Source organism: Sminthopsis crassicaudata, chromosome 5, assembly GCF_048593235.1.
Source record: "Sminthopsis crassicaudata isolate SCR6 chromosome 5, ASM4859323v1, whole genome shotgun sequence".
Lineage (NCBI taxonomy): Eukaryota > Metazoa > Chordata > Mammalia > Dasyuromorphia > Dasyuridae > Sminthopsis > Sminthopsis crassicaudata.
Genome location: NC_133621.1, coordinates 183,519,162 through 183,543,961, shown reverse-complemented (window position 1 = coordinate 183,543,961; position 24,800 = coordinate 183,519,162). Strand labels below are relative to the sequence as shown.

Sequence of the window (24,800 nt, the reverse complement as noted above, 5' to 3'; positions counted from 1 at the left end):
TATAGAAATATACATGCCACTGATGATGAGACCACTAAAATAAAAGTATATAATGTATATTGAGAAGAAAATTGATTCAGGCCATATCTACAATGCAGAAATAAAACCTGCCTCCTCCATAACTCAAGTATCTAGTCAGTTTTTGAATAGTAATTGCAGATTAAATTTTCATTGTTGAATGCATTCATGTTGCCATCTCAGTTTCAGAAATGGATTTATTTTCTTCTCCATCTTCTATTCTTTTATCCCAAGAATCAATAAGAGTTCTGATTTAGATTGGAAATCTTTATAGTTTTTATATCTAGTAATAATTTATGTTGGCAGTTTATATATTTTCCAGAAACATTATCTACTTTCAGTTTTTAAAACTTTCTGAGGGAAAAAATGAAAAAGAAATGTTGAAAGGAAATGTTCTAAAAAATAAACCAAATAACTCACTTTTTAGTCCTTGTTCAACCCAATTCCATCCTAGCCAATCTTGTCTGAAAGCTAATATTTTGTTAAACTCCTAAATGTATTTAAAACAGACCCTTAATGCCTAGGTTAGAAACTATGTTAGATTCAAGAGGGTCAGAAAATATCTTAATATGTAAAAACAGGATACTTCCACTTTAGTGGGAGCATAGGGGAAGAATACCTCGATGGCTCTACTTCCTCCTCCTCATGATCATGATGGATGAAGAAAAGGGAATGATAGAAACAAGAATACTACAGCATGATTGGCATTCCACCTAGAAATAAGGCAGGAAACAAAAACTTCCAAGGACACAAGAATACCTGCCCCTACCCCATGTGTCATCCTTACCTTCTATTTTCTTAATTTTCCTTTCTTCTTACAAATATTTCCCTCCCCTTTGATTCAATGGTGTATCAAATACATCATTTGATGAAAAACCAAAAAGAAAATATTCATTTAGTAAGTAATTTTTTTTGTTTTGATCATTCAACGGTATATCTGCTGATGATTTCAAATGGAATTTAAACTGGTGTTTCTGATCTTAACATTACTGGTCTCATATAATAATAATATTAATAATTATAATTATATTGAATAATTAGTTTCATATATCAACTTCAAATAGTTTACTTTCCTATATTCTCATGGAATCATAAAATTGTCATGATATAAAAGACTGTAGAAATAATTTAATCTAACTCTTCCATTTCACCCAACAGGAAAGTGATATGTTTTAAGTTGTTCAATATTTGCCCATGGTCACATAGTGAAGTAGTGGCAGAGCTGGGACAAGAAACCAAATATTTTCGCTCCCATCCAAGGCATTTTACATTCTGAATGTTTTTATTAAAAAGATGAAAAGGTCAATTTGATATTAATATATATTAAATTTTACTTTAAAGTAGGTTGTTAAATCTTGAAGGGATTTTAAAGGTCAACTATTCCAGTAGCCTTATTTTATAAAAGAAGCAGCAGTAATATAGATCAAATAAGTTGTCTAGTGTCATTTATTGAGGTAGAGGTAGAGCTGGGACTTGACCTCAGGTCTCCTGATCCTTATTCCTTTGTTCCCTTTCTTTTACTTTACAATTTAGCCAAAATTGCCTTCTTGTTCTCCTTATATCCTATTTTCCATCTCTGTACCTTTTCTGTGACTGTCTCCCATGCCTGAAATAACATATTCCCATATTCTTTTCTGCCTCTTAGAATCCCTTGATTCCTTCAAAAATTCTGCTTAAGCTCCACATTTTACATAAAAAATATTTCCTAATCTATCCAGATTCCAGTTTAGCACCTCTAAAAATGTTAAAAATTTGTTGTGTCTGTATTATTTATATACTTACTATGTGTTATCTCCTGTGATAGAATATAAGTTCCCTGAGGACAAGGAATATTTTATTCTTGTCTTTGTATTCCCCTGTGCTTAGAATAGTTCTTTCTACTGTTTCACAACTTCTCAAGTACTTCATATCAATAGATCATGAACCAAATGTTTCTTAAAATGTGTTTAAGGACATTATTCTGTTGTGTTTTTGAAAATCGAGTTAATGCAATTTAATTATTGCTTAATATCTGTGTTACTATTTATCTTTAACCTAGGAAAATCAAATAGCATTCATAAAAACATATCTTTAGGCCTACAAACATGTCAAAAAAAGAAAAAAAGCATATAACGTGAATATTCAAAATATATTCTTCTTATTGGATAAGAACAATATCAAGATGAATATATACACACATATATATATACACATATACATACATACACACATATAACAAATTATGTCTGTGTATGTTTATTTATATGTATTATATACTATGATATATATATTTTATATATTAATAATTATATTTATCTATGCACTTATAGATATATTTATACACATATAGATACAATTATTAATATGTTATTTATATGTATATATACTAGTTTCATCATGGCAGTGTTCTTCATATCAGACACATACATATACACTCACAATTAAATTCTAGGCCCTAGCCAAAATTTTTTATTAAAGGCAAAGTAAATACAGTGTCCCTAAAGTATAGTTTTAAAATACACTAAACCTTTTGGGGCATATTTATCTTGCCATAAGCTCAAATAATTTAAAACTGCACTAAGACATTTCTATTTCTAGCACAGTGCAGGATTCCAAGCTTTTGCAACTATTTACTGTACCAGGAAGTGCTGGGGTAGTTTCGGAAGCAGATTATACTATTATACTTACCAAATATATTAATTACCTTCTACTTATTCCTTAGAAATTATAGTTATATAATTATACAACATGGAGTAAATGCAATCTGAAAATATAAGGAAACCTAAAATATAGTCATATTCTCAGTAATCAAAATTTAAAAGTTTTTTTTAACCAAACATTTCAGTTTATCACAGTCATTTTCTCATTTTTAAGAAAGTAGTAAAATGAGTCAGTTTCAATGAAAATGTAATAGTTTTGTGTAATTAAGGAACAAATCTCTGTGATTCAAGTCATTATGTTAATCAGCTGTTTTTCCCAGATAAATTTGTTTTAATCTTCTTTTTGTTATTTTCATTATTATTTACAGGAGTAAAAATGGACTAAAGAAGAGAAAATTGACCAAGTAGGTTTCTCTGGGTTTTTTTTTTCTCTTGATAACTTATTTAAATATATCTGTGTGAATGGATTGACTAATTTTCACTTAATTATCAAAAACTCTGCTTGCATAAAAACAGGATGATATTTGGAAAACAAATATCTCCTATAATAAACAATAAGTCTGTATATAGAAAATGAATAAAACTAAGCCAAGAAGTTATGTCTTACATTATTGTTAATAAGAGTTGAGTTCAAAACATGCCTCTGAAATTAAAAAAAATTATGTAATAAGCAATACTTTGACTGTTTTGTCAGCTTGCATTTTTAATTCAGTGATTAGACCTTTTACTACATTTGGCATATAATAAATGCTTTTGGAAGTACTATCTCAGATAACCTCAATAAATAGCAAAAAGTGATTTCTTCAAGTTAAATGTATTTCAGCTATATAAGAACAGTTAGCAGAAGCAAGATTATAATCATTAAAGATTAACATTTACCCATTCCCTTCAGGCTTTTCCTTCATTAAGAATAAAAGTTGTTTTAAATTAAAAAATGGGGCATTTATGCAAATAATTTGTTCTTGATATTTATCTCTGGTAGAATATTGGATCATTATTAATTATAGGCAAAAATGATAATAGCAAATATGGGAATTTCCCACTCCTATTTGAGGTCAGTAGGGAATGGATGATATAAAATAGAAATAATTCATTGAATAGACAAAAATTAATAGTATTAGCATTCTTAGAATTAACATTATTTTTATATAATACTTTTCTCATTAATTAAATATTTCTCAAAGTTAATATTAAGATGCCAAATCAAATGCTTTTGTAATCAACAAACAATAAGCACAAGGAAATTGTGTATTCTCTGCATCTTTCAGCCAATTTGTAATTGTTAAGATTTGGTTTTCTGTGGAATTTTAACTGTGAAAACTCAACTGTTCTTCAATATTTTTATCAAGATTTTCCTAAATATTTTTACAGACTCTTTTAATAATAAAAAAAATTACTTAGAAAAGCAGGCAATAAAAATTGATATTCCCATGGTCTCCTTTTATGGGTAGTGATAAAGTTTATCGGTATCCCCTCATTTCTTTGATATCTTTCTATATCCCTCAGAAAACTTGATAATTGATCTCTAAAAACCCTCAAAATTGTGTTACCTCCAGGACAGATCTTTACTCTAAAAAGTTGGTCTGGTTTTTATTGTTCCCTTTAAGGCCATCTGTCTCCTTCTCTATAATAAGCATACAAAAGCCTGTGATATTAGGCTACATGTGATGATTTCACTATCCTTGAGAGTAAAAACAGTTCATTATAAAATATTTACATATTTTATGCAATTTAATAATGGAATGTGAATAACTCAATGAGACATCAAGAATCAGTCAAACAATCTTTGGGGAGGATTTTTCTTCCAATTTCATTTCTAAATGCCTTTGATATGACTTTGTTAATATAACTATTCGACTTATTCACATTACCAGGCTGAATCCCTAGAATGCAGATGATTATTTTTATCTTTGGGGTTCTAGGAATAATCTTAAGTAGTTAGAGTTTTTAATACAATCACTCACAAGTCTTCCTCCAGTGTGATTCACCCTCCAATATATTAACCAGGTGATATCAGTTAGCTTTTACAAAGCAATATTCACTTAGAAAGTATAGCAAGAAAAAAAGTCACAGGGGCATCTAGGTGGTGCAGTGGCTATAACACCAGCTCTGAAGTCAGGAAAACATGAGTTCAAAATCCTGCCTCAGACACTTAACCTTTCCTAGCTGTGTGACCCTGGGCAAGTCCCTTAACTCCAGTTGCCTCAGCAAAAAAAAAAAAAAAAAAAAAAAGGAGGAGGAGGAAGTAAGAAGGAAGTCAGGAAGAAGTCAGAAGGAAGTGAGGAGGAGGAGAAGGAGGAGGAGGAGGAAGAGGAGGAGGAATCACAGAAACATCCCCAAACCAGTCCAAATTCTCACTTCTGCACCTATTCAGTCTCTGAGAAGAGTGGACTAAAATTTAAAACAGGAAGGTGATATACACAAGTAGGAAGTACATGTAATGCATCATAACTCTAGACTGTAGCAATCCTTTTCTTTCTTTTATGGAGTCTCCATCAAATTTACTTCTGGGGTATAATGTCATAATCACTTCCTTCATCAACTGGTCTAATTCCTGGATCAAGTAGATCTCTACTTAATGTTGGCTCTTCATTAGAGCCACTACTTCTCTTCCAAGCTTTGGTGACTCTGCTACCAATTTTGATAGTTGAAGAGTCTCCTGATAGCTCCTTTTGAGACTGGATCTCTCCAATTTATCCATTGACCTAATCTCATTACTGATGGGCATGGGAGCTTTGACCTGATCCCTTTCTATCCTGCTTAGGATATCCTGGTAAGTGGCTCACTATGTCAGTGCCAGATTTGGTATAGACAACCTTAGACAACTGCAGCTCAGAATGTCTGATCTTGAGAAATCTATCAATGTTAGCTCCCTCAGTAGCAAGGATTACAGCTTGCTTGCCCCTTTTCTGAGCTTTTGAAACTCACAAATCTGGAAGTTGATCCATTTTGTCAGGCAATACTCATTCATCTTAGATAAGGAAAGAATAAAACATAACTCTGCATACTTGACATCTAGTGTTGTTGCCCCTCCCTCAATGAGAGGCTCCTAACAATTCTTTCTTTTTATAGTATTTTTTCAATTTTATATAAAAACAATATTTTTGAGATTTTGAACTCCAAATTTTTCTCCTTTCCCATCTTCCCTAAGACAACAAGCAGTCTGATATAGATTATACATGTTCAATCATATAAACCATGTTTCCATATTAGAAATGTTGTAAACGAAGAAACAGAACAAAAAGAAAAAAAATCCGGAGAGTAACAATACTATATTTAGATCTGCATTCAGACTCTGTCAATTCTTTTCCAGTTGCAGATGACATTTTCCATCTTGAGTCTTTTGGTTGCTGAAAAGCTGAGAAGTCCTTCCTATCAATCATAATGCATCATCACTATACATAGGTAGTTGATCCAAAATTGACTCCTTCATCTATGAGTCTTTCCTTTCAATTAAAATATAATCAATTTTATTTTTAATGTTATCCAATGTTCATCTTGGCTAGCATTCTCTGGAAAGCATCCACAAATTATAGATGTGGAATTTTCCTATAATTTGCAATGATTGATCCCTCACAGATTTTATTCCTAGGACAAATTTTCCAACACATTTTTGCTATCCGTGGCTCTTCAGATCATTGGGTTGTAATCATTATTAATATATATAATGATTTAATTTAGGGTTTCTTATTGTATTCCTCAATGAACTTCTCCAATGAGGTATTTTACATTTTCTTCTTTTTTTTTTTCATTTTTTGTTTTGTTTGACTGGTTTCATTGAATCATTTACTTCTATTTGTTCAATTCTAATTTTTAGTGAATTATTTTCTTCACTTAATTTTTTTAACCTCTTTTTGCATTTGACCAATTGACCTTTTTAAATGAGTTGTTTTATTCATTTGATTTTTTTTCCATTTCATCAATTCTATATTTATGAATTTGTTCTCTTTTTTCATTTCACTAATTCTGTTTTTCAAAGAGTTGTTTTATTTGTCCATTTTGCTATTTTTTAAGGAATTGTTTTTTTCAAACAATTTCTGTTTCCTTTTCCAAATTCTCCTTCAAAGCTTTCATTTCCTCATTTTTCTTCTCACTCTCTTCTAAGATTCTTTTTTTTCCCCCCCAAGTGAGCCTTTTGAGTTGGAGGCCAATTCTTCTCACCCTTTGAGGCTTCATATGAAGGTGTTTTGCCTTTAGTGCCCTCAGGGTTTGAGGTCTGTTCTTTTCTGGCTCCATAATAGCTATCTACACTCAGATCTCTTTTTGCCTTTTTGCTTATTTTTAAAGGTTAAAGTCTGTTACAGGAGGAATATTGTCTTGAGCTTTCTTTACAAGGCAACAGGGATTTTAGGCTGCTTTGGGGCTGGTGCTAGAGGCTTCCTTCCCTAGCTGGTTGGGTGTGGCCAAGTGCCACTTGTTATGCTGGGATTCAGGAATTCACTGTTTGCCTTCTGTAATTGTATCAGAGGCTCACATCTAGTATACTGGCCCACTGGCTTCTGAATCAGGACAGAGTAGCCAATGCTGCTATATTTTGGCTAAGAACCTCCTATTGGCTTCCCCATGTGGGACCTCTCTGCCATGGGCCTCTTTGTATCGAGGATGGTCTGGACTGTTTCCAAGACATCTTCTGCTGGAAATATGTTATACTCCAAATGTTTGTGGGTTTTGCCATTCCAAAATCCATTAAGAAGCTTGACCTGGTGTTGATTCTGAAGGAAGCTAGAAAGAGCTCAGTACAGACTTATTTATTCTCTGCCATCATGGCTCTGCCTCCTGAACTTCTCTACCTTGTAATCTGCCATAGATTTTCATAAGAACTTTCTTACAAATAATTTTAGATGAATTTATTTATCACATACTTTCTATTTTTAATTTTGAGTTGCAAATTTTCTTCCTCCTCCCCATATGGGGTTTTTCTCTTCTATCTTTAATTTTTTTGAAAGACATGATTATATTGCCACATCAAAAGAAATACATGGTTTAATGGAGCTTAGGGTATACTTTTCAGAATTTTTGGACAGCTCCCTTATTAGTATTTTATGCCTATCCCCCCTTTACCCTATGTTTTCTTTAAGAAATGTCATTTTCTTTTTATTAATCATCTTTGCCAATCTGATGGTTTTAAAATATAATTTCAAAGTTGTTCTAATTTGCATTTCTCTTAATATGAGTGATCTGAAACATTTGTCTAAGTCTATATATAGCTTACATTTTTCTTTTCTAACTGATCTTTTAGACTAATTACATATTACTTTTCTTTAAAAATTGTTCTATCAAAACTGACCCATTTGTATTACACATACATGACATTTAATTTCCTTCATCTGTACTTTTGCCTAGATTGCCCCCATGTCTGGATCAAAACCCCTACGTCCCTTCAAAGCTCAATTCCACTATGACCTCCTTCAAAAAGTCTTTCCTGATTTCCTTAACTACTGGTAGAGCTCCCCCATCCCAGTCACCCCTTTTATTTAGTCTTTGTATGTCCTGTTAGCTCATTTTTTTCTTCATAACATCATTGTGAGGTAATTGTTGTTATTATTCCCATTTTACAGTTGAGGAAACTGAAGCAAATAGAGGTTAAATCACTTGACTGGGATCACAAAGTTAGGTAGTATCTGAGGTGTCACTTAAATTCATGTGTTTCTGACTCTGCATTTCCTACTGCTCTATCTACTGAATTACCCAGTCAGTTAGTATCAGCAGAGAAACAATAGGATTGCCATGGTAATGAAGATGATCCAATGAAAAGTTCAAATTTAAGAAGGACTCACACAGATGACAAGGTTCTCCAGATAATCCCATTTATCAGTAGTCTTTCAAGAGCATTCAAGAGCAGCCCAAAACATTGCAGGGCACTAAAGGATTGATATTCTTAATCATTCAAAAGAGCCTAATTAACTCTCCATTCAGGAAAAATCAAGTGTTGAAACTGTTTAGATATCTTCTATAATTATGTAGGGATAACATGGGAAACACCCCATGATAGGGACTTAAGCTTGAACAAAGAAATTAAGCTTCAAAGACTATTAGAAATTGCAAAGTTCTTTTAATTACCTTAAGCTTCTCCCAGGAAAGAAAGGTCCATTTTAAAAATTATTTTGTTTTGATGGGATTTAATGACTAAGAGTGGTGAAATATTTTAATCTCCAAAGAATTCTAATTCAAGTTCACCCAAAGAGTGATGGAGAGCAACATGATAGACATGAATGTGTCATGACACATTATTAACTATTATGAAGTGAAATAATATAGAAATTGCCATCAAAGAAGTACATGAGCAAAAAATGGTCCAGTTAAAATGGTGAGACTGAGGGAACCAGGAAGACCAGAGGTTCAATAGAGTCTGCGTGTCATTTGACTTTAGAAAAGTCACTTTATCTCTGTCTGACTCAAAATGGAGATACTAATAACATCTATTTTCAGTATTCTTACAAGAATAAAATGAGGTAATGTTTATAAAATGTTTTAAAGTGCTATATAAATGCTAGCTATTATTATTATATGATATATAAACATTCATATATATATGAAAATATTTATTGGTTTTCATATATATATATATGTATATTATATATATATAAGAGATGTATAATAAATATATGATATTCATTAGAAACCTTCCAATTCTGTAAAGGACTTGTCAGAACTTACACTTGGTTGCAAATGCCTTTAAGAAAATAAGGTTAACTCTGTCCCAAAATGAAGAGTCAATAAAGAAGTGGGAGTACATGCATTTATATAATATTCATATATTTGTATACATTTTCAAATATATGCAATGTCATATATATTTACATATCTCCATACATAATAAGCATAAACACTCAATAAATGCTTAGTTCAATTTTGCCTGAGTTTCTAATACTTCACTTATAATGAGTTAACAGCATTGCTGGAGTTCTTTTGGAATGGTCTCAATAATTAATGAAAAAGGTAGAAGGGTACATTATTTTATTTTACCATATCAAAGATGACACAAAAAGGAAAATATAAAGATTTCCTTTAATTTCTTAGTTCAGCAAAATAAGTTTCTACCATTAAAGAGTTTGTCAAAAGACAGATAATATTAACCAAGAAAAATGTTGAGAATTGAATTTTAAGAGTATGAGTTGTCATATTAATCATGAAAGTTCAACATTATAAGTTATATATTTGTTAAACATGAAAGACAGATTAGAGCAACACTATATCACTGAATGAGATGTCTTATTAATTATTAATATTCATTTAAAACATAATACTATATTTTAACAATATTCTATTCTATTATTTTCTTCGTGCTTAATAAAGTCCTATTCAGCTGGATGACTTTGACTCTTATATCAAAGAGATGGCCAAAGATTCAGATTACAAATTTTCTCTGCAATTTGAAGTAAGTATAATTCAATTCAATTCAATAAAACAAATATTTACATGTAAAGGTATGGTTTTTTTTAAATTATCTGTCAATGTTGGTGGAATATAATGAAGAGAAAGGAAAATCTTCAATTTGCAATTCGATGATTCCCATCCTTGGAATGTGGACAGGCTGGACTTTCCCAGCCATTCTCTTTTCTTCTCTATGTAGCCAGACCTAATGCCTCACCACTAGCTAAGCATCCCCAGGGAGAAAATAATAATGAGGATAATTCAATAGAGCCCATCCCCTTTGACCAGTAGCCACTGATTTGATTTTAGCTTAAAAGCAGAAAAATCTTGAAGTTCATCTTTACCCTGTATTGGAACTTTGATTTTAAAAAATAATAATAATAATAAATTAAAGCCATGAGATTCTTTTTTCATTTGATTTAAACTCATCACTAGGGAAAAACTTTACACTTTGAGCTAAAATTTGCATCTCTCTTGTTTTCATTTTGATATTTCACAGATTTAAGTAGATTTTATTTAGTCAGAAAAAAATCATACTTGAATAGAAAATAGTATATATATATATTTTTTTCATATATATACATATATATGCATATGTGTATATATATATATATGTATGTATGTATAATAAAATAAGCTTTGGAATCAACTTCTGCCCCTTTTGGACAGAAAGGGAGGAGGAAGAGCCAGATATCTATTTTTTCAGATGGAACTTGATACCCTCATTACTAACTCCAAAAGCATTTTCTGGATGCTGAAAGTAGAGGCAGCTACTTAACTTCAATATTCAACTTTCCACCTTCTGAACTTGAGTTGCAAAATGCCTTTTTTTTTAAATTTCCACAAAAATCCACACTTAGGATCTCCCTCTGGAACTCCTCTCTCCCCAATCAGATGATGGTGTCTCCAGTATGGATTATTGCAGTATATACTATTGTCTAGTCATTCTATTTGTCCCACTTTGTCTTATTTAGTTGATGTAGTCGTCACTGAATTTTAGGATACAAATTTGGATACAACTGATGATGAAAGCAGACTGATATAGTAAAATGGGAAAATTTATTACATTTTACATCTATTTGTTTTCCTTCTACCAGATTCCTCTGACTTCTTGGGAAGTTGAAGCTTATTTGTATTTCATGCCAAGCTTTTTGTAGATTTTGCTTCCACTGTTTTTTTTTTTTTGTTCTTTACAAGATGTTACTAAAAAAATCATTCATTCTCTTCCATAGTTTTTTTTTTTTTTAAATATCTCCCTTGGCTCCCACCTTTCCTCATCCGGCAAGAAAATCAAGTGTTTTCTGGTGAGGGGAATGTAGAGACCCTTTTTTACATATTCATTCTGCTGTCAATTTTATATCAGGTAAACTCATGCCAGAAATGATGATAATCAGGGTCAATATGAGTGGGTTGTTTTCTTTTCCATTTTCGATTTTTCAAAGCTTTAATAGCTTTTTTGAATAATTCAGTTTAGTGCTATGATAACTTTACAGTGTCCTCTTCTTTGTCCTTTGTTCTTATTAGTTTTATTGCATACATAACTAATATGATATGACTTCCACATGAGTAAATAGTTATTTCCAATCTATTATGATACAATTTCATTTTTGTGTATGTATATGTGATGACATTCAGCATCACCCAGTACATTTTCATTTGATTTAAAAGATCTTGTATAGTTCTTCAGGTTGTAAAATTTCTCTACCACTTTCTCCTCTGCAAGGAATATTCAAAAAATAAAGGTGTGAATTTGTACAATCATTTTGAAAAACAATTTTGAATTATGCAAATAAAGTGACTAAAACATCCATGCTTTCTGTGCTGGCAAAGAACTGGAATCTGCAAAGTAAATCTGCACAATTTGGTGAATGGCTAGGCAAATAATACTATATGAATATAATTGAATCTTGCTGTGCTGCAAGAAATAACAACTATGATGAATACAGAAAAGCATGGAAACATTTACTGGAATTAATGCAAAGTGAAATAAGTAGTTAAGAAAATGTATACAGTGTTTAAAATAATATAAATGGAAAGAACAATCATAAATAATAAGAAATGAATGTTGCAAAATTACAAAGATTATGGGCCCTAAAGAAGAACTATGAAAAGATGCCACTTCTTACTACTTCTCAGACGTGGAAAAGTCATTGTTGTAGAACATTCAATGTTTTTATATTGTTGCAGTGTATTAAGAGGTTTTGCTAATTGTTACTTTTTCTTCTTCCTCTTTTAAAAATATTCTGTGTTATATGAGATGGCTATCTGGGATGGATAGGAGGGGAACATGGGGAAAATTGTGGTGATGTTAAAATTATATTAATAAAATGATTTCTAAAAACAGATGCTGATGGGTAACTTTAAATTATCTTCATGATGATCTCTTGTTTATATGCAAGATAAGCACTGTAAAGCAAAAGGATCAAGACCATATGACATAATGTTTTTTGTTGCCTTTGATAATATGTTGAAACCAACTCTGACAACTTATTTGTTTGTCTCTCTAATAAGAATCTTTAAATCATTCTTTGTTCAGTTGCAATTACTTTTTATTTTCTGGCTTCAAATTTTATAAGAATATCTATACTGATGGAATTCATTGGTCATTAGACAAAGAACGCTTATTTATAGAGGCTTTTAAAACTGAAATAATTAACTTCCTCTGTGCTCTTTTTTATCATTTCACAATGATCCCAATGGAAATAGAAAGGAACTATATTTAGTAGGACCCATTCTTTGTTTTTCTATGTTTTGTTAAGTTGGTTCTTAGACTACTGTCATTTCCCTTGGAAAATCAGTGGAACTGTGTCCATACTCCAATTTTCTAAGGACACTGATAATACTTCCCAGTTATTTAGTGAAATTTCCTTAATTATAATCTTGTCTTCTGCAGTGTAAGGGGTACCTTGACCCTCTGCCTTTTTTAGGTAATGAAAAAAGTTCTAGAATATTATCTCAGAATTCTGTTCTCTACCATTAATAGGAGTTGAAGCTAATTGGACTGGATATTCCACATTTTGCTGCTGATCTTCCACTGAATAGAAGTAAAAACCGTTACACAAATATTCTACCATGTAAGTGTACTGAATATTGTCCCAGTCATGCTAGTATATTTCAAGGGCCAAAGTTTTTGTTTTTTAGCAGCTTATTAGGCTTTTAAAAATTATGATAAAATTATGTCATACCATGTTAAAATTTTGCTGGCTGTTTGTTCATTTTGATAAGAAATGGTAACAAATGGGTGCTACTATATTAAAGAATATTATAGATATTTAACATTCATTGAAAACATTAAGCTTCAATCTGAGATTGAAATAAGGGTTTCCATAACAGTTGATATTTATTTAACATATCGGGAAGGAAAAAGTGAAGGACAGTTTATCTGAAATGCCTACTTACAACTGACAAGCTAGATTCAATCTGAACATTTTTTGCAATAGGAGTCATATGTTAGAAACAGACAACACAATATAAAGATTTCATTTCTAACCAGACTCCACTCTTCCTCTGTGCTGAAGTGTGCCATGAATGCCATCTAAGGATTTGTGAAATCAGAAAGTGCCTTCATCACCAAAGAGGTCTACCCTCAAGCTGTCTCTTGCAAAGGGACATTCATAACTCCTGTAATACTCTAAGAGTAAGATGACATATATAGTCATGTCTCCTGAGAAAATGTTTCAAGTGATGATATGTTTGTGAAACTTTTAGATGACATGAAACTGGTAGGGATTCTTAATATATTTAGATGGTGAAATCAGGAATCAAAAAAAGCTGGAATAATGAGAAGTTTTATGAGTTGAGATTTAATTGTATTAACATATTAATAAGGAAAAATATAAACTTTTATATTTGGGTTCAGAAATCAAATGTATAGGGAATATGTCAAATGTAGCTAGAGAGTTCATATGAGGAAAAATCCCCAACAGTATTGGAGGTTATGCTACAACCTAAAATAATCTAAATGAAAACATTTTGAAGGTTAGGAGGCATGTGGCCCTTGCCCAGCTGGTGCTCATGTTCCTTCATTATTCTGAAGTTTTCTTTAACTTTTGCTGAATTAGCCCACACTTGAGTTGAGGACTCATTCAATACCCATCTTCCATTAAGAATTGTGAATATAATTCCCCTCCTTCTGGCATCTTTACAGATGACTTTAGCCGTGTCAGACTAGTCTCCATGAATGAAGAGGAAGGTGCAGACTACATCAATGCCAACTATATTCCTGTAAGTAAAAAGAATCACCAAGCATAACTGATGAAAAATATTAGAATATATATAATGTACATATACAAATATATAATTGAATAATTTGAACAGACTTCTTCAGTAAGCATTCATTATCTGCCATGAACAGCCTGATATAAATAATACAAATATACCTAAAGGCATAGGTTTCAATAATGGAAATTAAAGGAAATGTAAGACATACATTCAGATAATATAAAAACTCAAAAAAAAATTTAAATACTGGGAGATAAAATGAGAGAAATGTCAGTTCCAGGGGAAAATATTCTTTAAATGTTTCATAATTCTTTTACCTTCCCTATTATTTAATGGACAATATCCATTTTTCTTTTTCAGAATATAGAGTAAAAATGAATGAATAAAATCATATTATCTTTATTTCCATTTTCAAATATTATTTTAAATACTTTTAGTGTAAATTGAAATAGAAATGATGCCAATAACTACTTCTACTTTTTGTGATTGTTCAAAGCCAGGGATCTGAACTAGCTGAAATAGCAACAGCTGAGTCTCTGGGATGCTAATCCAACCAACTGCTCAAAAAGATTAAAGACAGAAATCGTCAGGTTGCCTTGGAAATAATGGTGGAAATCCTAAAGTTCTATATAGTCGTTTAAATTAGCCTTGTGGTTATAACACTAAAATTTTTTTTCAAAATTTAATCTTAAGAAAATGTATATAGTCAGAGTCAAATTTTTATTTTAATCAGGCCTGCCATGCTAATGCTGCAGGTGCTTATAATTTGCTCATTCAGGAGGTGTTAATGTTGGCAATGGCCTATGGGTAATGTATCTACCACAATTTTTTTAAAACAGGGATATAATTCACCACAGGAGTACATTGCCACACAAGGACCCCTCCCAGAAACCAGAAATGATTTTTGGAAGATGGTTCTTCAGCAGAAGTCACAGATTATTGTCATGCTCACTCAGTGTAATGAAAAAAGGCGGGTAAGTGCCTAAATTCTATTTTATGTGGGAAAATTAATAAAAACTTCAGTTTCTATTGAAAACAGGGCTTATGTGTATTTATACAATCTATAAATAAAGGTATTTTATTATATTTATTATATATTAATATGCTATATATTATATATATGTAATATTTAGGTAGAAAATGTGGTAAGTATTGGGAAAGAAATTTCAAAATGTAATCCTATTGATAAAACTTTAACATCAATTAGGGTGTTTGATTTTGATAGAACTTTTTCATCCAAATGAGTCTTATTGCTTGCAAAGTAATCACCCTGTAAGGCTATACTCACTTTTTTCAAATACTGCTACCTCTGATCACAACACAGAGACTCTACTTTCAGAAATACTATCAGTCAATCTCTGAAACATCTCACCTTCATAATTTTCTAGTCCTACCTTGTTTCTGACCCAAGAGCAAATTGTTTGACCTGATCCACTTCCACATTCCCCAGGGTCAGCTTCAACTTAACTAAGCTATTCTTCAGATTACAGAAATATAGTCCTTTCCTCAGCCTTTTATAAAAAAATCTTTCCAGTGTAGTAGAACCCTGCTCTAGCTTGTGGTTTGATGGTTGAGCTTTCTAGAATAATAATAGTTGCTCTTTACATAGTTCTTTAAGGTTTGCAAAACTGCTTTATATGGATTTTCCCAGTTGATTCTTGCAAATATATAAAAAGGTATTATAGGTTTATTATCCTCATTTTAAAATCAAAATATTGAAACTTAGGCTGGGGACAGACCCACAGTAATACAGATAGTTAACATTCAGAAAAAAAAGTTTCACTTCCCTGTTTCTATCAAGACAATCATTATCCTTCTAGTTACCCAATTTCACAAGCTGTCATACTTTACTCTTTATACTCTCTTACCTTCCTCCTACATTCAATCAGTTGCCAACTCTTATCAATCCTACTTGCATAATCTCTCAGTCCATAACCTTTTTTTTTTTTCAACTCATGTGGCTGTTATTCAACTTCAGGCCCTCATCAATTCTTTTGTCTAGTTTTATTTCAATAACTTCCTAATTGACCCTCCCAGGCTCCAGTCTCTCTCCTCTCCAAAGAATAGTCTACACAGCATCTAGTGATATTTCTAAAGTACATGGTGAACCAAGTCATTACTCAAGTCAAAGAGCTTGAGCGGTTTCCTGTTGCTCTATGATGAAATATAGGCTCCTCTATTTTATTTTTAAAATCTTTCCCAATCTGTTTCCAGCCTACTGCTATGTTTATTACACATAACATCTTGCCATACATTCTATGATCCAACTAAATTGATATACTTACTGTCCTTCACATTTGGTACTGTATCTCTACTTTTGAACAGGCTATTCCACATACCTGAAATGCACTCATCCTTTACTTCTGCCTCTTAGAAACTCTAATCTCCTTTAAAACTTAGCCTAAGATTATTTCCTATGTGACATATTTCTTGATTTTCTCCAGTTGCTAATACCTCCCTAATAGTAAGATAATAGCTTTTCTTTTTTGTACATCTTTATATTTGTACATGTTATTTCCTTCAATAGAATCTCAGTTCTTTAAGGATAGAAATGATTTAATTTTCATATTCATATGCCTAACACTGAGCAAAGTTTCTTGCAACCTAAACTAAGTCCTTTCTTCTACAGAGAAACCAAAGCCCGAGGGAAGTTAGAGATTTCACAGGAGTCAGAGATTGGATTTCAGCCTGGATCTTTTTGCTCCTTAGTAAAGTGAAGTTTAAAGACCAAAGAGAGAGAGAGAATCAAATAAGATTATAAATTTCTAGTCTTCTCTTAAAATAGCCTAATTGATTTATTATCAAATGTCCTTTTTTGTTGCAGGTAAAATGTGATCATTACTGGCCCTTTACTGAAGAACCCATTGCTTATGGAGACATTACAGTGGAGATGACCTCTGAAGAGGAACATAATGATTGGGCCTATAGAAGTTTCCGAATCAGCTATGTAAGTAGCAGGGGATCATAGAGGAATATTCTCTCTCTCTCTCTCTCTCTCTCTCTCTCTCTCTCTCTCTCTCTCTCTCTCTCTCTCTCTCTCTCTCTTTTTCTCTCTCTCTCTCTCTGTCTGTCTGTCTCTCTCTCTCTTCTTTTAAAATAATAGTTTTATATTTTCAAAATACATGCAAAGACAGTTTTTCAATATTCACCCTTGTAAAACCTTGTATTCCAAATTTTTCTCCTTCCTCTCCTCTAGACAGAAAATAATCCAATCTAATAATTCAATCCAGTTTATCATGCTGCACAAGAAAAATCAGATCAAAAAGGGAAAAAATGAGAAAGAAAGAAAAAAGCAAGCAAACAACAACCAAAAAGATAACAATACTATTTATGATCCATATTCAGTCCCTGCAGTCCTCTCTGAGTGCAGATGGTTCTCTCCATTACAACTCTATTGGAATTGGCCTGAATAGCCACATTGTTGAAAAGAGTTGATCATGATCCATGAGAGTTGATCACCACATAATTTTGTTTAGGTGTACAGTGTTCTCTTGGTTCTACTCACTTCACTTAGCATCAATTCGTGTAAATCTCTCTAGTCTTTCTGAAATCATCCTGGGCTATGACTCCCTCCATAGGCATTGGTATGAGCATCAAGATTTAGCTACACTGATTGATTGATTATTTCTTCTGGAACAATAATATTCCATAACATTCATATACCATAACTTATTCAGCCATTCCCCCATTGATGGGCATCCACTCAGTTTCCAGTTCCTTGTCACTACAAAAAGAGCTGCCACAAACACTTTTTTGCACATGTGGGTCTTTTTCCCTTCTTTAAGATCTCTTTGGGATGCAGACCCAATAAAGACACTGTTGGATCAAAGGGTATGCACAATTTGATAGCCCTTTGGGCATAGTTGGGAAATTCTCTTATCAGGTGAAGAGATTAGCAATCAAGCAAGACATTGATGCCTGTGGAGTTTGAAATATAAAATTTTCCAGCATATAATCTCATAGGTGAAGTTTGGTTTTGCAGTTTCCATTCCTTTCAATATGGATTAATGTCACATGGATCCATTCATCAATCAACCAATAAGTATTTGCTAAGAGCTGCCATAACTGTGCTGTCAACCCACCCAAATTGTCCACTAACCTGTGCATGGCTGGAGTGAACAGAGCAGGCTAGAGACAGGAGAGTCAGGAGTCAAACAGAAATTTAATTTCAAAGTGAGGGAGATAACTTGCAAGCAAAGAGGGGATGTAGACACATGGGCTGGGGCCCATCCCTGGTGAGGGGACCTACTTTAACATAGCTAATCTCAACACTCATTCCAATGGCTATGGAGTGAGCCATAGTCCTGACAAGGGTAGGTAATGCAACTATGAGATAAGTTTGATTCATAGCATAACTAGAATTCATCTGAGCTCAGAGAACATTTGGTGCTGATCAAACGAGTACAATAATTATGTGACTTTGCCAGAGGGTGAGATCATCCAGAGGATTAGTATAAAGGATTGTTGTTACACCAATCTCAGGGCACAGCTTGCTGGACCTTAGCGCTAGTATCAGGACATCTCCTAATATCTTGAAAGTATTAAACACTAGAACTATGAAACAATCTCTACTTTCAAGAAGCTTATATTCCAATGAAAGATAAATCAGAACATACAAGATAAATAGTGACATGATGACACTACCAGATAGAGAGAGGCAAGAAGACTAGGAAAATACTCTTTTTTTATTAAAGCTTTTTATTTTCAAAACATATACATGGATAATTTTTCAACATTGACCCTTGCATAGCTTTTTGTTCCAAACTTTTTCTCTTCCTTACTCCCCCTCCCCTAGATGGCAAGCAATCCAATATATGTTATACATATTAAAATATATGTTAAATCCGATATATGTAAATATATTTATATAATTATCATGCTGTGCAAGAAAAATCAGACCAAAAAGGAAAGAAAATAAAATGCAAGTAAACAACATCAAAAAGAGTGAGAATGTTATATTGTGATCCACACTCAGTTCCCCCAGTCCTCTCTCTGTGTAAATGGCTCTCTTAATCACAAGATCATTGAAACTGGCCTGAATTATTTCATTGTTAAAGAAAGCCACATCCATCAGAATTGTTTGTCATAGAATATTGTTGTTGCCATGTACAATGATCTCCTGGTTCTGCTCATTTCACTTGGAATTAGTTCATGAAAGTCTCTACAGGCTTCTCTGAAATCATCTTTCTGGTCATTTCTTCTGGAACAAAAATATTCCATAATATTCATATACCATAACTTATTCAGCCATTATTCAATTGATGGGCATCACTGAATGTCTTGGATGTTAAGGCAGATAATTAATAACCACTATTATTGTGCCTTAGTTTTCCAAGGAGAAAACATACATTCTAATAGAATGTGAATAGAGAAGAAATGAGAAAGTTTTGAATTTGTTGTGACTTGAAGATTGGTGGTACCCTCAATAATAATACAGAAATTTGAGGAAAAATACTTTTTTTGTGTATGAGGTAAAGATGAGGTTTTTTGTTTTGTTTTGTTTTGTTTGTTTTTTATTAATTTTATAATTATAATTTTTGACAGTACATATGCATGAGTAACTTTTTTTTTACAACATTATCCCTTGTATTCATTTTTCCAAATTTTCCCCTCCCTCCACTCCATCCCCTAGATGACAGGCAATCCCATACATATTAAATGTGTTACAGTTTAACCTAGATACAATATATGTATGTAAATACAATTTTATTGTTGCACAGTAAGAATTGGATTCCGAAGGTATAAGTAATCTGGATAGAAAGACAGTAGTGCAAACAGTTTACATTCAATTCCCAGAGTGGAAATACTTTCAATTTCATCCTCTGAAAATTGTCTGTTCATATCCTTTGACCACTTATCAATTGGAGAATGGTTTGATTTCTTATAAATTAGAGTCAGTTCTCTATATATTTTGGAAATGAGGCCTTTATCAGAACCTTTAACTGTAAAAAAATTTTCCCATTGTGTTATTTTCCTTCTAATCTTGTTTGCATTAGTTTTGTTTGTACAAAAGTTTTTTAATTTGATGTAATCAAAATCTTCTATTTTGTGATCAATAATGATCTCTAGTTCTTCTTTAGTCATAAATTCCTTCCTCCTCCACAGATCTGAGAGGTATCCTCTGTGCCTCTAATCTATTTATCTTCTCCTTCTTTATGACTAAATCATGGACCCATTTTGATCTTTTGCTTAGTATATGTTGTTAAGTGTGAGTCCATATCTAATTTCTGCCATACTAATTTCCAGTTTTCCCAACAGCTTTTTTCAAATAATGAATTCTTGTCCCAAATGTTGGTATCTTTGGGTTTGTCAAACACTAAATTGCTATAGTTGTGCCCTATTTTGTCCTGTGTACCTAATCTGATCCACTGATCGACTAGTCTATTTCTTAGCCAATACCAAATGGTTTTGGTGATTGCTGCTTTATAATATAGCTTTAGATCGGGTACAGCTAGACCACCTTCATCTGACTTTTTTTTTCATTAATTCCCTTGAAATTCTTGACCTTTTATTCTTCCATATGAATTTTGTTGTTATTTTTTCTAGGTCATTAAAATAGTTACTTGGGAGTCTGATTGGTATAGCACTAAATAAATGGATTAGTTTGGGGAGTATTGTCATCTTTATTATATTTACTCAGCCTATCCAAGAGCACTTAATGTCTTTCAAATTATTTAAATCTGACTTTATTTTTGTGGCAAATGTTTTGTAATTTTGCTCAAATAATTCCTGGCTTTTCTTTGGTAGATGGATTCCCAAATATTTTATACTCTTGACAGTTGTTTTGAATGGAATTTCTCTTTGTATCTCTTGCTGTTGCATTTTGTTGGTGACATATAAAAATGCTAAGGATTTATATGGATTTATTTTGCATCCAGCAACTTTGCTAAAGTTGTGAATTATTTCTAATAACGTTTTATTAGAATCTCTGGGGTTCTCTAAGTATACCATCATATCATCTTCAAAGAGTAATAGTTTGATTTCCTCATTATGTACTCTTATTCCTTTAATCTCTTTCTTGACTCTTATTGCCAAGGCTAGCATTTCTAATACAATATTGAATAGTAATAGTGATAGTGGGCAACCTTGTTTCACTCCTGATCTTACTGGAAAAGGTCCCAGTTTATCTCCATTACATATTATGCTTACTGACGGTCTTAAATATATGCTCCTGACTGTTTTAAGGAATAGTCCATTTATTCCTATACTCTCAAGTGTTTTTAGTAGGAATGGATGTTGGATTTTATTAAATGTTTTTTCTGCATCTATTGAGGTGATCATATGGTTTTTATTAATTTGATTATTAATATGGTCAATTATACTAATAGTTTTCCAATATTAAATCAGGCCTGCATTCCTGGTATAAATCCTACTTGATCATAGTGTATTATCCTGGGGATGATTTTCTGAAGTCTTTTTGCTAATATCTTATTTAAAATTTTAGCATCAATATTCATTAAGGAAATTGGTCTATAGTTCTCTTTCTCAGTTTTCAATCTACCTGGTTTAGGTATCAGTACCATGTCTGTGTCATAAAAGGAGTTAGCAGGATTCCTTCATCCCCTATTTTTTCAAATAGTTTATATAACATTGGGGCTAATTGTTCCTTAAATGTTTGGTAGAATTCACATGTAAATCCATCTGGACCTGGGGATTTTTTTCCTGGGGAGTTGATTAATTGCTTGTTCTATTTCTTTTTCTGAAATGGGACTATTTAAGCATTTTACCTCCTCCTTTGTTAATCTAGGAAGCCTATATTTTTGGAGATAGTCATCCATTTCACTTAAGTTATCAAATTTATTGGCATAAAGTTGGGCAAAGTAATTCCTTATTATTTCTTTAATTTCCTCTTCATTGGTGGAAAGATCCCCCTTTTCATTTTTAAGACTAACACTTTGATTTTCCTCTTTCCTTTTTCTGATCAGATTTACCAAAGGTTTATCTATTTTATTGGCTTTTTCATAAAACCAACTCTTAGTTTTATTTATTAATTCAATAGTTGTTTTTTTTTACTTTCAATATTATTGATTTTTCCTTTTAATTTTAGAATTTCAAGTTTAGTTTTTGGTTGGGGGGTTTTAATTTGGTCTTTTTCTAGCTTTTTAAGTTGCAGGCCCAATTCATTGATCTTTTCTTTCTCCATTTTATTCAAGTAAGCCTGTAAAGATAGAAAATTTCCCCTTATTACCACTTTAGCTGCATCCCACAAATTTTGGTATGATGTCTCATTGTTGTCATTATCTTGGGTGAAATTATTAATTGTTTCTATAATTTGCTGTTTCACCCAATCATTCTGTAAGATGAGATTATTTAGTTTCCAATTACTTTTTGGTCTATTTATCCCTAACTTCTTGTTGAATGTAGTTTTTATTGTATTGTGATCTGAGAAGAAGGCATTTCTTATTTCTGCCTTCCTGCATTTAATTTTGAGATCTTTATGTCCCAATATAGGATCAATTTTTGTATAGGTTCCATGAACTGCTGAGAAGAAAGTATACTCCTTTCTATCACCATTCAGTTTTCTCCAAAGATCTATCATACCTAGTTTTTCTAATGTTCTATTTACCTCTTTAATTTCTTTCTTATTTGTTTTGTGGTTTGATTTATCTAATTCTGAGAGTGCAAGGTTGAGATCTCCCACTATTATAGTTTTACCGTCTATTTCTTCTTGCAATTCTCTTAACTTTTCCTTTAGGAAGTTAGATGCTATACCACTTGGTGCATATATGTTTAGTATTGATATGGCTTCATTTTCTATGCTACCTTTTAGCAGGATATAGTTTCCTTCCTTATCTCTTTTAATTAGATCAATTTCTGCTTTTGCTTGATCTGAGATAAAGATGGCTACCCCTGCCTTTTTTACTTCACCTGAAGCATAATAGATTCTGCTCCAACCTTTTACCTTTACTCTGTATGTGTCTCCCTGCTTTAAATGTCTTTCCTGTAAACAACATATTGTAGGGTTCTGACTTTTGATCCAGTCTGCTATCCGCCTCCCTTTGATGGGAGAGTTCATCCTATTCACATTTACTGTTAAAATTACTAATTTTGTATTTCCTGCCATCATATTATCCCCTGATTATGCTTTTTTCCCCTTGTCCCCCGAACCCCTTCCCCAGTATTGAATTTATGGATCCCACTTGTGATGTGCAGCTCTCCCTTTTTTAGTATCCCTCCCCCCCTTTTTAGTCCCTTCCCCTTTCTTGTACCCTTCCTTTATTCCTCTTTTCCTTTTCCCTTTTCCTCTCCCCCCTTATAATGAGGTGAGAGAGAATTCTCTGAAAAACAAATAGGTCAATTATTTACTCTTTGAGCCTACTCTGCTGAGAGTAAGATTCACACAATGTTTCTCCCCCCTCTCTAAATTCCCTCAGATGTGGTAAATTTTCTATGCCTCTTCCTGGGATGTAGTTTCCCTCTTTTTATCTCTCCTTTCCTGTTTTCTGATCATATCCCCTTCCCTTTACTACATCCCTTTTTTATGTTATATCAGTAAAATCAAATTATCCATGTGGGCTTTCTGTATATCCACAACAGAGATACAGTTCTCAAGAGTTCTTTTTATCTTTTTTCTGGTTCTCTTGATTCTTGTGGCTATAGATCAAATCTTTTGTATAAGCCTGTTTTTTTTTTTTCTTTTCTTTTTTTTTCTGACAAACAAATGGAATTCCTCTGTTTCATTGAATGACCATCTTCTTCCATGAAAGAAAATGCTAAACTTAGCTGGGTAGTTTATTCTTGATTGCAATCCTAGTTCTTTTGCCTTTCAGAATATCAGGTTCCAGGCTCTTCGATCCTTTAATGTGGAGGCAGCCAGATCTTGAGTGACCCTTATTGTGGCACCTTGATATTTGAATTGCTTTTTTCTAGCTGCTTGCAATATTTTTTCCTTTGTTTGATAGTTCTGCAGCTTAGGAACAATGTTCCATGGAGTTCTTTTTTTAGGGTCTTTTTCAGAAGGTGTTTGATTAATTCTTTCAACGCCTATTTTCCCTTCTGTTTCTATTATCTCTGGACAGTTCTCTTTGATAATTTCCTGTAAAATAGAATCTAGGCTCTTTTTTTTCATCATAATTTTCGGGAAGTCCAATGATCCTCAGATTATCTCTCCTAGATCTATTTTCCAGGTCTATAGATTTTCCCAGTAAATATTTGACATTATTCTCCAGCTTTTCATTTTTTTGTTTTGTTTTGTTTTGTTTGACTGATTCTTGGTTTCTCAATGAATCATTCATTTCTATTTGTTCAGTCCTGATTTTTAATGAGTTATTTTCTTCATTCACATTTTTAGTTCTTTTTGTATATGTCCAATTGAGTTTTTAAATGAATTGTTTTGCTCTGTTGGATTGTTTTCCATTTCATTTTTTTTTTTTTTTTTTTAGTGAGTTATTTTCTTTCTCCAAATCACAAATCCTATTTTCTTGGGAATTTTTTTATCTTTTCCAATTTAGAAATCCTACTTTCCTGTGATTTTTTTAACCTTTTCAAATTCACAAATTTTGTTTCCCTGCACCTCCTGTGAATTCTTTATTTTTTCCAACTCAAATT

General features: G+C 32.3%; 1 protein-coding gene across 2 annotated transcripts in view; it reads left to right on the top strand.

Moving 5' to 3' along the window:
- The window catches only part of PTPRO (protein tyrosine phosphatase receptor type O), a 210,587-nt gene that overhangs the window by 167,422 nt on the left and 18,365 nt on the right, over nucleotides 1-24,800 (top strand). For both annotated transcript variants that reach the window (XM_074268963.1, XM_074268962.1), the window contains 6 exons: nucleotides 3,026-3,061; nucleotides 9,954-10,035; nucleotides 13,015-13,105; nucleotides 14,179-14,255; nucleotides 15,092-15,226; nucleotides 17,077-17,199. In XM_074268963.1, the coding sequence (XP_074125064.1) occupies nucleotides 3,026-3,061; nucleotides 9,954-10,035; nucleotides 13,015-13,105; nucleotides 14,179-14,255; nucleotides 15,092-15,226; nucleotides 17,077-17,199 (544 nt within the window). The remainder of the gene's footprint in view (nucleotides 1-3,025; nucleotides 3,062-9,953; nucleotides 10,036-13,014; nucleotides 13,106-14,178; nucleotides 14,256-15,091; nucleotides 15,227-17,076; nucleotides 17,200-24,800) is intronic.